This window comes from Herpailurus yagouaroundi, unplaced genomic scaffold (genome assembly GCF_014898765.1).
Source record: "Herpailurus yagouaroundi ecotype Mexico unplaced genomic scaffold, PumYag 187, whole genome shotgun sequence".
Taxonomy (NCBI): domain Eukaryota; kingdom Metazoa; phylum Chordata; class Mammalia; order Carnivora; family Felidae; genus Herpailurus; species Herpailurus yagouaroundi.
The window spans coordinates 2,181,499-2,197,794 of NW_024412418.1; the positions used below are offsets into that span (position 1 = coordinate 2,181,499).

Consider the following 16,296-nt stretch of genomic DNA (forward strand, 5'->3'; position numbering starts at 1 on the left):
AGGCCAGACACTCCACACAAAGGAAATCACTAATTTTTGTGTTTGGAGAGAGGAAGGGAGAAAAGAAAAAGGTTTGATTCACTTGTTTCTTAAACTGAGAATACTGAATTTTGATGAGAATTGAAAGAAGGACATTTGAGTAACCTCAACTGAAACAGATAATCCTGTACCTCCAAGTGACCCTGAACCTTTCTAGCCATGAGAATAGTCTCTTACTCTGTCTGAAGAGACTAGCCCCTTTGGGCTTGGACCGAAGGATGATTTTTTAAAATTTTTATTTTTTATTTTTTAAAATTTACATCCAAGTTAGTTAGCATATAGTGCAGCAATGATTTCAGGAGTAGATTCCTTAGTGCCCCTAACCCATTTAGCCCATTCCCCCTCCCACAACCCCTCCAGTAACCCTCAGTTTGTTCTCCATATTTATGAGTCTCTTCTGTTTTGTGCCCCTGTGTTTATATTATTTTTGTTTCCCTTCCCTTATGTTTATCTGTTTTGTCTCTTAAAGTCCTCATATGAGTGAAGTCATATGATTTTTGTCTTTCTCTGACTGACTAATTTCACTTAGCATAATACCCTCCAGTTCTATCCACATAGTTGCAAATGTCAAGATTTCATTCTTTTTGATTGCTGAGTAATACTCCATTGTATGTATATATACCACATCTTTTTTATCCATTCATCCACCGATGGACATTTGGGCTCTTTCCATACTTCGGCTATTGTTGATAGTGCTGCTATAAACATGGGGGTACATGTGTCCCTTTGAAACAGCACACCTGTATCTCATGGATAAATGCCTAGTAGTGCAATTGCTGGGTTGTAGGGTAGTTCTATTTTTAGTTTTTTGAGGAACCACCTGTCAGAATGGGTAACATTAACAACTCAGGTAACAACAGATGTTGGCGAGGAGAAGGATGATTTAAGTGATAGAAAATGTTTTTTTCCAGATCACCTCTCCTCTCAGGCTGTACCACTGTCCTGAAACCAGATGAGTACACTTTTATTCTCTTCCTTTGGGATCTTCCCTTTGAGAATTTCTGAGGGAAATGTAGATCAACGGACATTTAGTCAAAACGTGGAAAACTCATGCTTAAGAAGATGTTGATTCATAGGTGTCTTCAAATGCCTTGATAAGTAGAAAACACTTAATGGTTTATTTCCATGGAAATTATTTAAAGTTTAAAAATCAGTGTACAGAAATCAGTTGCATTCTTATACACTGATAATGAAGCAACAGAAAGACAAATAAAGAAACTGATCCCATTCACAATTGCACCAAGAAGCATAAAACACCTAGGAATAAATATAACCAAAGATGTAAAAGACCTGTAAGCTGAAAACTATAGAAAGCTTATGAAGGAAATTGAAGAAGATATAAAGAAATGAAAAAACATTCCATGCTCATGGATTGGAAGAATAAGTATTGTTAAAATGTCAATACTACCCAAAGCTATCTACACATTCAATGTAATCCCAATCAAAATTGCACCAGCATTCTTCTCAAAGCTAGAACAAGCAATCCTAAAATTTGTATGGAACCACAAAAGGCCCTGACTAGCCAAAGTAATTTTGAAGAAGAAGACCAAAGCGGGAGGCATCACAATCCCAGACTTTAGCCTCTACTACAAAGCTGTCATCATCAAGACAGCATGGTATTGGCACAAAAACAGACACACAGGCCAATGGAATAGAATAGAAACCCCAGAACTAGACCCACAAACGTATGGCCAACTCATCTTTGACAAAGCAGGAAAGAACATCCAATGGAAAAAAGACAGTCTCTTTAACAAACGGTGCTGGGAGAACTGGACAGCAACATGCAGAAAGATGAAACTAAACCACTTTCTTACACCATTCACAAAAACAAACTCAAAATGGATAAAGGACCTGAATGTGAGACAGGAAACCATCAAAACCCTAGAGGAGAAAGCAGGAAAAGACCTCTCTGACCTCAGCCGCAGCAATCTCTTACTTGACACATCCCCAAAGGCAAGGGAATTAAAAGCAAAAATGAACTATTGGGACCTCATGAAGATAAAAGACTTCTGCACAGCAAAGGAAACAACCAACAAAACTAAAAGGCAAGCAATGGAATGGGAAAAGATATTTGCAAATGACATATCGCACAAAGGGCTAGTATCCAAAATCTATAAAGAGCTCACCAAACTCCACACCCAAAAAAGAAATAATCCAGTGAAGAAATGGGCAGAAGACATGAATAGACACTTCTCTAAAGAAGACATCCAGATGGCCAACAGGCACATGAAAAGATGCTCAACATCACTCCTCATCAGGGAAATACAAATCAAAACCACACTGAGATAGTCACCTCACGCCAGTCAGAGTGGCTAAAATGAACAAATCAGGAGACTATAGATGCTGGAGAGGATGTGGAGAAACGGGAACCCTCTTGCACTGTTGGTGGGAATGCAAACTGGTGCAGCTGCTCTGGAAAACAGTGTGGGGGTTCCTCAAAAAATTAAAAATAGATCTACCCTATGATCCAGCAATAGCACTGCTAGGAATTTACCAAGGGATACAGGACTGCTGATGCATAGGGGCACTTGTACCCCAATGTTTATAGCAGCACTTTCAACAATAGCCAAATTATGGAAAGAGCCTAAATGTCCATCAACTGATGAATGGATAAAGAAATTGTGGTTTATATACACAATGGAGTACTATGTGGCAATGAGAAAGAATGAAATATGGCCTTTTGTGGTAATGTGGATGGAACTGGAGAGTGTTATGGTAAGTGAAGTAAGTCATACAGAAAAAGACAGATACCATATGTTTTCACTCTTATGTGGATCCTGAGAAACTTAACATAAGACCATGGGGGAGGGGAAGGAAAAAAAAAGAGGTTAGAGAGGGAGAGAGACAAAGCATAAGAGACTCTTAAAAACTGAGAACAAACTGAGGGTTGATAGGGGGTGGGTGATGGGTATTGAGGAGGCCACCTTTTGGGATGAGCACTGGGTGTTGTATGGAAACCAATTTGACAATAAATCTCATATATTGAAAAAAAAAACTGAGAACAAACTGAGGGTTGATGGGGGTGGGAGGGAGGGGAGGGTGGGTGATGAGTATTGAGGAGGGCACCTTTTGGGATGAGCACTGGGTATTGTATGGGAACCAATTTGACAATAAATTTCATATTAAAAATAGAAATTAAAATTAAAATTAAAAAAATATTTAAAGTTTAAATTTTTTGTTGCAATTTTTACTGTATCAATGGTTAAGGATATTTTTATCTTATTTAGGATTCAATACTTACAATTTCCTAATGATTCATTTTGAGCTTAAGTCTTACTTAGCAATTCCAAGAGGGTCTAATATGTTCATGTATTTTCCAGAAGTATAATGTCACATCACTCACAAATAGTGTTCATAGTAATCCTAAGCTCAAAATAATAAAAAATGACAATGATAGTAATAATAGTTTATTAAAAAATTATTGTGCCAAGAATAATTGCTAAACATGAAAGTCTTCTAAAAACTATGTCCAAGATGAGGCTCCTAGGTGGCTTAGTTGGTTAAGCACTGGATTCTTTATTTCAGCTTGGGTCATGATCCCGGGGTCATGGGATTGGGCCCGGTGTCAGGTTCCATGCTGAGCGTGGAGCCTGCTTGGGATTCTCTCCCACCCTCTCTCTCTCTCTGCTCCTCCCCCCTCTAAAAAAACTATGTCCAATTTAGCTGGCATCTTAATGAAAACATGTACAGTAGTTAGTTGGTATTTAATAAAAACATAGTTAGCTGGGAACAATAGTAATATAGATCACCATGAATTTCTAATAAACTGGTATCAGAAATCTATAGTTGGAGGTGTTTCTTCTGAGCCAAATTGATAATTTAAAAATCATTCCATTTGAATAGTTTTTATATAGTGGTTTTTATATAGGGTGCATATATGATCCCGACACAATCATACAATGTTGATACACTTGGTTGAATCTCACAGATGAAGAGGTGATGTGAAATCAGGGGAGGTGCACAAGACCACTCAGATGAAAACAGGCAGGATTAAGACTCATGCCATGTGTTAACACTACCATTTTTAATTAAAAATTTTTTAAATATTTATTCATTTTTGAGAGAGACAGAGAGAGAGAGAGAGAGAGAGAAAGTCTGAGCAGGGAAGGGGCTGAGGCAGGGAGACACAGAATCTAAAGCAGGCTCCAGGCTGTGAGCTGTCAGCACAGAGCCTGACACGGGGCTCTAACTCACGAACCATGAGATCATGACCTGAGCCGAAGTCTGATGCTTAACAGACTGAGCCACCCCGGCGCCCCCCCCCCCCCCATTTTTAATATTTTTTAACTCGGAATGGCCACTTTTCTAGACTGTTCTTTCATTATGTTATGATGCTTCTTTTAAAGCACTTAAAAATCTGATTGGTTTAAAATGGTACCTTGAATGTGAACTTGTGACTTACCTATTCTCAATTACATCACTCTTGTCTAAATATATTTGTTGATTAGTGTTATTTACCATTTTCAATTTGCTTAGCGACTTGCTCCATCTCCTGGTCTGGTTCCTTTCCCAGAATTGAACTGCATGATGGTATTGAGTTAAGGAACTTGAGGGGTATATATAGTACAATGCTTAGAGCATAGTGGGTATATACTGTTTGAGGATAATCAATTACTATTGCAATGCTAGGTTCTCACGTGGATTTTAGTCCCCAAAGGTCACCTCTTAAAACTGACCCTACATGGGGCACCTGGGTGACTCAGTTGGTTAAGAGTCAACTTCGGCTCAGGTCATGATCTTGGGGTTTGTGAGTCTGAGCCCCACCTTGGGCTCCATGCTGACAGCTCAGATCCTGGAGACTCCCTCTCTCTTTGCCCCTCCTTCAGCTCGCGCTGTGTCTCTCTCTCCTCTCAAAACTTAACATAAAAAAGGTCCAGGGCTCGGCCCCGCCGCTGCTCTCCGTTCCTCGCGCTGCAGCCCCCGCGGTAGCGGCCGCTGAGCCCGCTGCCACCGCCCCCCAGCAGAAGATGGCTGTGCCTCCCACATATGCTGATCTTGGCAAATGTGCCAGGGATGTCTTCACCAAGGGTTATGGATTTGGCTTAATCAAACTCGATTTGAAGACAAAATCTGAGAATGGACTGGAATTTACGAGCTCAGGTTCCGCCAACACTGAGACCACCAAAGTGATGGGCAGTCTGGAAAGCAAGTACAGATGGACTGAATATGGTCTGACGTTTACGGAGAAATGAACACTGACGACACACTAGGCACAGAGATTACTGTGGAGGATCAGCTTGCACGTGGACTGAAGCTGACCTTTGATTCATCCTTCTCACCAAACACGGGGCGGGGGGGGGGGGGGATGCTAAAATCAAGACAGGGTATAAGCGGGAGCACATCAACCTGGGCCGTGACGTGGATTTCGACATCGCCGGCCCTTCGATCCGCGGCGCTCTGGTGCTGGCTGGGCTATGAGGGCTGGCTGGCAGGCTACCAGATGAATTTTGAGACTGCAAAGTCTCGAGTGACCCAGAGCAACTTTGCAGTCGGCTACAAGACTGACGAATTCCAGCTCCACACGAACGTAAACGATGGGACAGAGTTTGGTGGCTCCATTTATCAGAAGGTGAACAAGAAGTTAGAGACCGCCGTTAATCTGGCCTGGACAGCAGGAAATAGTAACACTCGCTTTGGAATAGCGGCCAAGTATCAGATCGATCCTGACGCCTGCTTCTCGGCTAAAGTGAACTCCAGCCTGATAGGTTTAGGATACACTCAGACCCTAAAGCCAGGTATCAAACTGACACTCTCAGCTTTGCTGGATGGCAAGAATGTCAATGCTGGTGGCCACAAGCTTGGTCTAGGACTGGAATTTCAGGCATAAACAAATACTGTACAATCGTTTAATTTTAAACTATTTTGAACATAGCTACCTTCAGAATTTAGTGTACCTTTTAATGTCAGTATGTCTGGGATGAGAGTATTGCTAAATATCACGTTAGACCTCCAGGTTAAAGATGATTCAGCTTTAAGGTGTTACCCTTTCAGAGGTACAGAAGAAACCCAATTCCAAGAAGAGTCCTTTCAGCTGTAGACTTCGGGGGACCTTGGCGGCCCTCTAGAATTGTCAGGTTTCTTTTTTATCTAGAAATGGCTGCAAGTGGAAGCTGAGACTTCGTAGGCACTTTGTAAACTGGTATTGAGTAAATGGATGAAATTATGACTTCCTGAGAATTAACTTTGGTTTCCTACCCTAATGAAGGAGAGACTCACTGGTGGTGTGTACAAAATCATCTGAAAGAGACTTTTTTAGACAGATTTTCATGACCTGTTTCCACCCCAGTCCATCACCTCTTTTACACCAGAAGTAGTCTGCAGGGCGTGGTAGCTGTTTCTTTTGTGCCATTTAGGGTGGAGAAGGTGGATGTGATGAAGCCAATAATTCAGGACTTAATTCCCTCTCATGTTGTGTTTTTTTTGCCCTTGCACCAGAGTATGAAATAGCTTCTAAGAGTCCCAGCTGCAAGCTGGGAAGAGTCTCTGTGACTGTAATCACATGGTGACAACATTCGGAATTTAAATTGGACTTCTGTTATATTCTCGCCACTCAGTTTATTTTTTAGCAGTTTAATGGGTACATTTTAGAGTCTTCCATTTTGTATGGAATTAGATCCTCCCCTTCAAATGCTGTAATTAACATCACTTAAAGTAAAACTTGAATAAAATATTGAAACCTCAAAAAAAAAAAAAAACAAACAAACCCACCAAAAAACCCCACCAAAAAACCTGATCATACAGTTTAGACATACTTCCACTAGGTGGCAGCAACATTCCACAGGAGGGCCTAAACTAGTAGTCCTCTGTGCAGATGATTTATTAATATAGTTGAAACCGTGTTAATATAGTTGATGTAGTTGTTATGTCAGTTGTAATCATACTGTTTGGGTTCTTAGAGGTCTTCCACTTTAGTATTTTGTTTTAGAGCAAAAAACTGAGGTCCAGAGAGGTTAAGAACCTAATCTCCCACATCAGAATAGGAATTGGAACTCTGGTTATGTAACTTACGGTTTAGCACTTTCCTCTTATATATACATTTAAGACCTCTAAAACCTCTAAATTTACTCTCATCTTGTACCTTACCTTTGTTTGGAATATCTTGTGAAAAGATTTTGGATCTATAAAAGGTTGACAGTTTTACTCCTCACCAGTAGTGGAAATACAAACTGAGATAACTTTTCAAACTCCAATTTGAGAACTGAGATTGTGTTTTACTGTCAAAAATACCTCCAGATTTTTCTCTGGGCTTCCTTTGAAACAATTAGAATAACCTCATTAAAGTAGCTGTGCTAAAATGTTAAATAAACATTAAAGCAAATCATATTTTAGGAGAAGCTGTCAGTAAACAAAATCTAAGATGTGTAGAATCCTAGTGAGATAAATTTTGAGTTGACTCTCAAAGAATTGCCTCCTAAAATTTGTAATTCTAAATGAAGTTTATTTTCTTGTATGTGCTATTTGCTTTCATACTTTTTGATGTTCACTTAACCTTCTGCTTTACATTCTTAAATTTAATCATACATGAAGTCCAATATTTTAAAGTAAGGGTAATGAGAGTTTATGGTTATAGCCAAGTGAATTTAATAAAACAAATTTCTTCTTTGTTCTTAAATTTCTTATAGAATAGGTTGGCAAATATGTCGAATTTCCCCACTCTACATTTTCCTATGAAATGCAGACATTGCTAATTTAGAATTTGCTCTTATTCTTGAGTTTCTCAGTCTTACTTTGCCAATAATCATTGTCACTATAATCAGAGTTATCATGACAGATGACATCTATAACTATCTTCTATTATTAACTTCTAATCCCAAGAAAATGTATTGATCATAATTAGGGATTTATCCTCTAAATTATCCGGGATCTTAATTCAGTACCAAAACACTTGCATAGTTGAGCTTGACTCTCTTAGCCTCAGGCTCTCTTGGGCCAGTATATCCCCAATCCTAGCCTAAAATGCTTCTCTTAATAAAGGACTTCCTTGGGGCACCTGGGTGGCTCTGTCAGTTGAGTGTCTGACTCTTGGTTTTGGCTCAGGTCATGCTCTCATGGTTCATGAGTTTGAGTCCTGCATCTAGCTCTGAGCTGACAGTGCAGAACCTGCTTGGGATTCTCTCTCTCCCCGTCTCTCTGCCCCCCGCCCCTTGCTCGTTTTCTCTCTCTCTCTCTCTCTCTCTCTCTCTCTCTCTCTCTCTCTTAAAATAAATAAACTTAAAAATCTTTAAATAAAGAACTTCCTGGGGCGCCTGGGTGGCGCAGTTGGTTGGGCGTCCGACTTCAGCCAGGTCACGATCTTGCGGTCCCTGAGTTCGAGCCCCGCGTCGGGCTCTGGGCTGATGGCTCAGAGCCTGGAGCCTGTTTCCGATTCTGTGTCTCCCTCTCTCTCTGCCCCTCCCCCGTTCATGCTCTGTCTCTCTCTGTCCCAAAAATAAATAAACGTTGAAAAAAAAAATTTAAATAAAGAACTTCCTTACCTTCTTTCCTTCACAGTCTATTTTTGGAGTCGCTTACTTTTTTCTTTCAGTGATCTCAGTTGCTAAATTTGTTACCCTAAATTCAGCCTATTATCTTGTGTCAAGAATCTCAGTAATTATATTCTTTCACATAAAAGATATTTTTGTCACTTAATTAATTTTTATTCTCAGCCTAAGGTTTGCTGACTTGATCTCCATGGAACAGATTAACTCCTTCTTATAAACTTTATTTCTGTACAAAAGTTTCAAAAACCAGGAAATGAGTGTCTCAAAATTTTAGATTTTCAGAGTTTGAGGGGTCCTTGGAAAATGAGCCGAATTTACTCAGGCCCTGAGAGGTGGGGGGAGGGGTTAACTGACCTGCCCACAGCCACATATCTAGGTCATGGCAGTGCTGGGAGTAGCACCCAAAATATTAGAGGGTAAAGAAACTGTTTTCATCACACAAAAAAGTCAAGTAAGTAGGAAAGAGCTCTTGGCCACGACCCTGGAGACAGAGTCAATGATGTCGTTACTCAATATTCCTGGAGTGATTTCTATTCATCAGGCACTGTGCTAAGACCTACCTGTTTGCATCTCATTTCATTACCAAACAACCCTTTGTGATTGGTATAATGATTATTACACCAGTGTTACAAGGAAGGAAATGGATATTTCAGAGATTTAAAAAATGTGTACATGTTTATACAGATAAAATGGCAGAGCCAGAATTTGAGCCCAACTCTCCTGTGTGTGGTTTACTTCCAATGAAGGGTCTCAAAGTGGAACGTTGCCCACCAATGCAAAAGGATGTCTTCCTGGACCCAGATCAGGGAAAGCTCAGAGAAGAATAAGATAGGAGGCTGCAAATAAGACTCTGGCAATGGGTGGTTTTCCCTGTCCCCATCACCCAGAGAACAATTAGTGCTCAGAAATGTTTGCTTCTAATGATTGCTGGGCTTTTACTTTGGACCCAGGAGTGAATGACAGGGCAGCCATGTGGAGGAAAAGTGTGGCTATCCCTGCCCATTAAAATAATGAACTCCCTAAGGCCATTTTGAAGACTTGGTAATAAAGGAGCAGGGATTCCAGAAGCAGATATTACTATTTGCATGAGGCCAAACCACAAAAAATTGACTGAACCAGAAACCAGGCATAGAGCAGTGGGAAATGCAGATGAAGTGAAGGTTAGAAAAAATGTTAGTGGAGCAAGCAACCGACAATTCTTCTTCTGTAGGAAGAGATCTCAGGACACTTCTGCTTGAAGTAATTCAGTAAGTTAAGCTCCTTCCTTCCCAACCTCATTCATCCAAAAAATGACAATTATATTTTACAGCCTATTCCACATTTTATCTGTAAAAGGGGCAGAGTAAGTCCACACTTCCAGGTAGGATTAAATGAGCTAATATAAATCAAGTCCTTTGAACAGTGCCTGGTACTCAATAAGCCTTTAATAATGTTTGTGATTAGATTACATATTGCATATTATATTATTATAATTGAACACTAATTATAAGCTAAACATTCTGTGAAAGCTCTATAGATAAGCAGTGAAGAAAATTCATTCATTCAACAAATATTTACCGTGCTAATGTCCCAAACACTGTTCTAGATCTATGATAGGATAAATCAATAAAGAGATTGATAAACAGAGGAGGGCACCTGTTGGGATGAGCACTGGATGTTGTATGGAAACAAATCTGACAATAAATTTCATATTAAAAAAAAAGCAGATCAATAAACAGAACTCCTGACCTGCCTTTAAGTAGCTTACATTCTTTCAGGGAAGATTTCATTAAGATAAGAAACACAGGGACACCTGGGTGACTCAGTCAGTTGAGCATCTGACTCTTGATTTCGGCTCAGGTCATGCTCTTAAGGTTGTGGGATCAAGCCCCGTGTCAGACTCTGTGCTGAGCATGGAGCCTGTTTAAGATTCTTTCTCTCTCTCCCTCTGCCCCTCTCCTCTGCTTGAGCTCTCTCTCTCTCTCTCTAAAATAATAAGATGAGAAACACAAAACTCATGTTATTTTCTCTTTGGGAGGTTCACAGATTAATGTCATGGTGAAGAACAGTCTTGGCTCTTCTTGGTTTTGGCTCCTCAATCAGTTACTGATTGTGGGAGATTTTAAATTTTAGAAAACACAAAGCTAGTAGTATGTATTTATTTTAACTTAATTGGCACATCTGTTTATATATATATATATATATATATATATATATACACACACACACACACACACACACACACACACACACACATATATATACATTGTGAAAAGATCACCACAATCACGCTAAATAACTTATCTGTCACCTCTACATAGTCACCCTTTGTGTGTGTGTATGTGTGTGTGTGTTTTGAGATTTAAGATCTATCTTCTTAGAAAACTTCAGATATATAATAATGTCAACTATTGTCACCAAGCTGTTCATTAAATCTCTAGAACTTATCCTGAATAACTGAAACTTTGCACCCTTTGACCAATATTTTCTCATTCCCCCCTCAACCACCCCAGCCTGCAACCATTATTCTGCCCTCTACTTTTATGAGTTTGACTTTTTAGATTCCACAAATGATATGCAGAATTTATCTTTATGTGTCTGGCTTTTTTCACTTAGCAAAAAGTCCTCCAGTTTCACCTATGTTGCTGCAAATGACAAGATTTCCAACTTTCTTATGGCTGAATAATATTCCACTCTCTCTCTCACCTATATATTTATCTACCATCATCATCATCATCATCATCATCATCGTCACTACCACCACTACCACCATCATAATCATCTACCTCAAGTTTCTTTACCTATTTACCTATTAATGGACATTTAGGTTCTTTCCATATGTTGACTATTGTGAATAATGCTGCAATAAACACGTAAGTGAACTATCTCTTCAAGATACTGGCTTCGTTTTCTTTGGATGTATATCCAGAAGAAGGATTTTTGAATCATACGGTAGTTTCCTTTTTAAAATTTTGAGGAACCTCCATAGTGTTTGTCATTATGACTACATCAATTCACATTCCCACCAACAGTGCACAAGACTTTTCTCTGTATCCTCACCAACACTTATCTTTCATCTTTTTAATAACAGACATCCTGACAGATGTGAGGTGATAACTCATTGTGGTTTGATGTGATGTGCATTCCCCTGATGATTAGTGATGTTGACAACCTCTTCATGTAGAACAATTTTTAATATGATGAATGATAAAGAAACACCATCAGATAGTTGCAATTGGCTGCAAACATGCATGAGCGGTCAAATTTCATAAAATGATAAAATATCAGTAACTTTAATTTTAGCCTTGAGTCTTCCCCAGGGTACTTCTGCCTTTTTTACACCCATTTATATTTCCTCATTTTGCACCCATTTATATTTCCTCATTTTGATCTTAGATCAGTGCCGGTTTGTCTTTCTTAACGCAAAATGCATACGGGCATCCCTCATGCCTTAAATATGATAATCTGGTCTGGCCTGATGACATCAAAGCTGTTCCATGCTTATCCTTAAATATTGTCCTTGAATATCTAATGAACTCTCTCCAGTTTTTCTTGCTCAGAAAATACTGGTTTCTGCTTGTTCTTGACCACAATGGCTCATCCAATTTCAGTTAGCTTTGATGTTCCATGGAGGCATTGTTCATGGCCCTTCTATCCCATAATGGTGTTGATTGTGTTCATCCAAATTTTGATCATTTTATGCAGTGACCTGTATAAAAACTTATTAGGTAATTAGAAAAAAATTTCTAGTTCTAAGCATGTGTATGTATACTTTTTCTCTTGGTTTTATTACTTAGAAGAATGGATTATTTTTTATTGTGGGTTAGATTTGCTGCCTCAAAATGGAGTATGTCAAATATAATAGCCTGTAGTGCTTAGCTGCTTTTCCAGATTCTTACATTAAAGATATACAAAATATAAGAAATTCCTAACTTTATTATTCATCTGAGTTTATATTTTCTAGTCAGAAAGTCTAAAAGGCCATAAGAAACTGAAGTCCAAAGGAACCTTGAGACTCATCTGACTCAACCCTCCCATTTTTCAGTTGAGAAAATGCGGATCGGGAGTGGTGAAGTCACTTTTCCACAGTCCTCAGGGAGTCAGGGATGGCCCAGGAGATCCTAAGGATACAAGAGTCAAGCCCAACTAACTATGAAAGTGTTTTGATACTGAATTAAGATCTGGGATAATTTAGAAGGTAAACTCCTAATTTTTTATCAATACATTTTCTTGGGATTAGAAAAGCTGATAATGTAGGATAGTGATAGATTTAATCTGTGATGACAACTCTGATTACAGTGATAAAAATGTTTAGTCTCCATTAGATGGATTCTCTTCTAATTAGCAATATATATAGCATACAGATTTTAAATAGTGCCAAGAGATTATCATGGGCAGACTTCCTCCAAGAAGGTTGCTTAGCAGGTGGCTGTGATGTTAAGTTGGTGTTAATGGTTTATAGGATCTTCCAAGAAATATCCACTTACATAATAACAAACACAATCTTACTGATCACAGGATTGTTTCTTTCCTTTATTCAGGAAGCAGGTCTATGGTTGTAGGAAGGAATAACACGATTGTGACAAAATTCATCCTCCTGGGATTTTCAGACCATCCTCAAATGAAGATTTTCCTTTTTGTGTTATTTCTGGGGATTTACCTCCTGACCCTAGCCTGGAACCTGAGCCTCATTGCCCTCATCAGGATGGACTCCCACTTGCACACGCCCATGTACTTCTTCCTCAGTAACCTATCCTTCCTAGATATCTGCTATGTGTCCTCCACAACTCCGAAGATGCTCTCTGACATCATCACAGGGCAGAAAACCATTTCTTTTGTTGGCTGTGCCACGCAGTACTTTGTGTTCTGTGGAATGGGGCTGACTGAATGCTTTCTTTTGGCAGCCATGGCATATGACCGCTATGCTGCAATCTGCAACCCATTGCTCTACACAGTCCTCATATCCCATACACTTTGTTTCAAGATGGTGGCTGGGGCCTACGTGGGTGGATTCCTCAGTTCTTTGATTGAAACATACTCTGTCTATCAGCATGATTTCTGTGGGCCCAACAGGATCGACCACTTCTTCTGTGACCTTCCTCCAGTTCTGGTTCTGTCCTGCTCTGATACCTTTGCCAGCCAGGTGGTGAACTTCATTGTGGGTGTTGTTGTTGGAATGGTTTCTGTCCTTGTGATCCTCATTTCTTATGGTTACATTGTTGCTGCTGTCCTGAAGATCAGCTCAGCTAAAGGTAGGACCAAAACCTTCAGCACGTGTGCCTCTCACCTGACTGCTGTGACTCTCTTCTATGGTTCTGGTCTCTTCATGTACATGCGACCTCGTTCTAGCTACTCCCTAAACCGGGACAAGGTGGTGTCCATATTCTACGCTCTGGTGATCCCTATGGTGAATCCTATCATCTATAGTCTTAGGAATAAGGAGATTAAAAATGCCATGAGGAAAGCTGTGCAAAAGGATCACGTGCATTCTCATGGGCCTTTGTTTTTCTCACCCTGAGCTAATGTTTTCAAAGAAGCCATGAGCTGAATTAACTATGCGGATTTTCATGTGGTTTTGGACTAGTTGATTTACACAATGATTTGTGTTGACCAGATTTTTTTCCCCTTTCCAATATTCCCCCAACTAGTTTACCTATTGGTTATTGGAAAACAGTTTGGGCATTACTGGTTCCTAGAATGAATAGCATTACATAAACCAATATTATAAATGCTCAGTTTAGCAGAAAACTTCACCATGACAAAGACAAAGACATTGTGTCTATAGCAGGAAAGTACTGAACAAAATGTTAGTCCTGCATTCAGGATGGTGATTCTTAAAGTAAGATAGGAATATATAGCATAGTAACCTGAGGAAGGAGATACTATTTCTAAAAACAGTTGCCTTTCTCTCTTATGAGGTTCTAACATGCTTCCTTTATGGCACATGAGCACCACAAGGCAGACACCCTCTCTTCTTTGAGAATCACAGCTATTGTGATCCCCTGTGACTGATGGTGGTATAGTACTGACCCTTTAGATGTGTTAAGGCAGGAAAGAGATCTCTAATCATGGCCTTAATGACTGAACATTTCTTAGGAACCTACAGAAGAGGAGCATACCTTCATTTGGCATGAAAAGTTCTATGTTTTCACCAATTTTGTGATAAGTTCTAGAAGGGAATTTAGCCAAGGAATTGAAGAGAGTGATTTTTCTCCTCCATGTTGTCTCAGAACTTGTTATGTGTCCTTGAACCAGCAATAAACAACTGGCATACATTTATTCAGCTGTGGCTGCTCTTGGTTGGCCATAAATAAGTAAAGTACCTACCTGTGTGTACTTGGGCTCTGTGTACCTTAGTTCCTTCTGTGTGTAAAATAGGAATAATAATAGTAAATATATCATAGGTTTATTGTGAAGAATTACATGACTCAGTATATACAAGCACTAGAATAGTACTGGTGGGCAGCAAATACTCAAGGGGTGATTATTATTATTATTATTCTATAATAATATTTATTTATCACCATTTGAGCCAAAGAAATAGACGACATTTCCTTAGTTTGGTAGAAAATGTGATATTTGTGATGGCTTTAATGCACTGGAAAGTGGGTCTGCAGATACCAGAGTGAAAGTGGTTAAGAGTATTTGTTAGGCATTCTTAAATCAGTAGACCTGCAATTATTTATCTCATGTTTGCCACTTTGTAGGTAGGTGGCCTTATGCAAGTTATTTACAAGCTCCATTTTTCTTATCCGTAAAATGAGGATAACAATGGTATCTACCTCATGCAATTGATTCAACAATTAAGTGAAGCACATGCATGAAAAGAGCTTAGCTTAGTGCCTGGTTTTATGGTAATACTTAATAAATGTTAGCTCATATTACTAGTCAATTTTGTATAAATCAAGAGAAATTCAGGTTAATGTGCTAAAAAGAAGCAAATTAGGTACTTTGGGGATAGGTACTCAAATTGAGACATAATAGTCTCAGTAAAAAGGCATGCCTGTGCCTCCCATCTCTGCCACTTACTTTGCATACAGGAAGCAGTCATTAGAAAAATAGAAAGAATTCAAGTTCATAGAAGTGGCTATACATGGAAATGCTACTATTAAGCCAACTCTATCAGTTACCTGGACACCTCGCCTTTCCTTATAGCCATTTTTCCCTCCTCCTTTCCTTATCTGTACCCCACTTCACTGAGCTCTTACCTTTCAATTTACCTTTGGTAGCTAAGCTCAAATTCTCCTAATGCCAAAAGTTATTGGAACAAAACAAACAAACAAACATATAAAGGAAAATATGCCTCACGCTTTGGATTTACATGGAGCTGTCACTGGTCTAATTATCATACATAAATTTTTTTGATGAACACAGATTCTGAATGTAAGATCTTTAGAAAAATAACTCTTGTTTAGCTACACACGTTTGCTGCCAATTGAAATTTTCTCCTTGCATTGATAAGACATAATGTACTTTTGCAGTTTTCCCAACTACCAAACAGAATAATTAATAATTATTAATTATTAATAATTGTTAAATACAGTGCATAAGATGGGGTTTGGTCATGAGACTTGAATGAAACAAAAATAATTAATTAATAATTAATATTAATCATAATATTATTTATAATTATAATTAATGTAATTAATTATATATTATATAATAATTATAATATTAATTATAATAATTAATTATAAAAATTAATTGTAATTATAATTATATATAATTATATATTTATAATATATAATTATATATATTATATTTATCTATTATATATTTATAATATATAATTATATAT

The 16,296-nt window shown here is 38.6% G+C and overlaps 1 protein-coding gene and 1 pseudogene across 1 annotated transcript in view; both read left to right on the forward strand.

Moving 5' to 3' along the window:
- The first annotated feature begins 4,916 nt into the window (after positions 1-4,916).
- On the forward strand, positions 4,917-6,734 carry LOC121043378 (voltage-dependent anion-selective channel protein 1-like; annotated as a pseudogene).
- A 6,316-nt stretch (positions 6,735-13,050) lies between these two features.
- The window catches only part of LOC121043761 (olfactory receptor 5A2-like), a 28,527-nt gene continuing 25,281 nt past the window's right edge, over positions 13,051-16,296 (forward strand). Inside the window, exon 1 of the mRNA XM_040495758.1 lies at positions 13,051-13,750. Coding sequence (XP_040351692.1) covers positions 13,051-13,750 — 700 coding nt within the window. The remainder of the gene's footprint in view (positions 13,751-16,296) is intronic.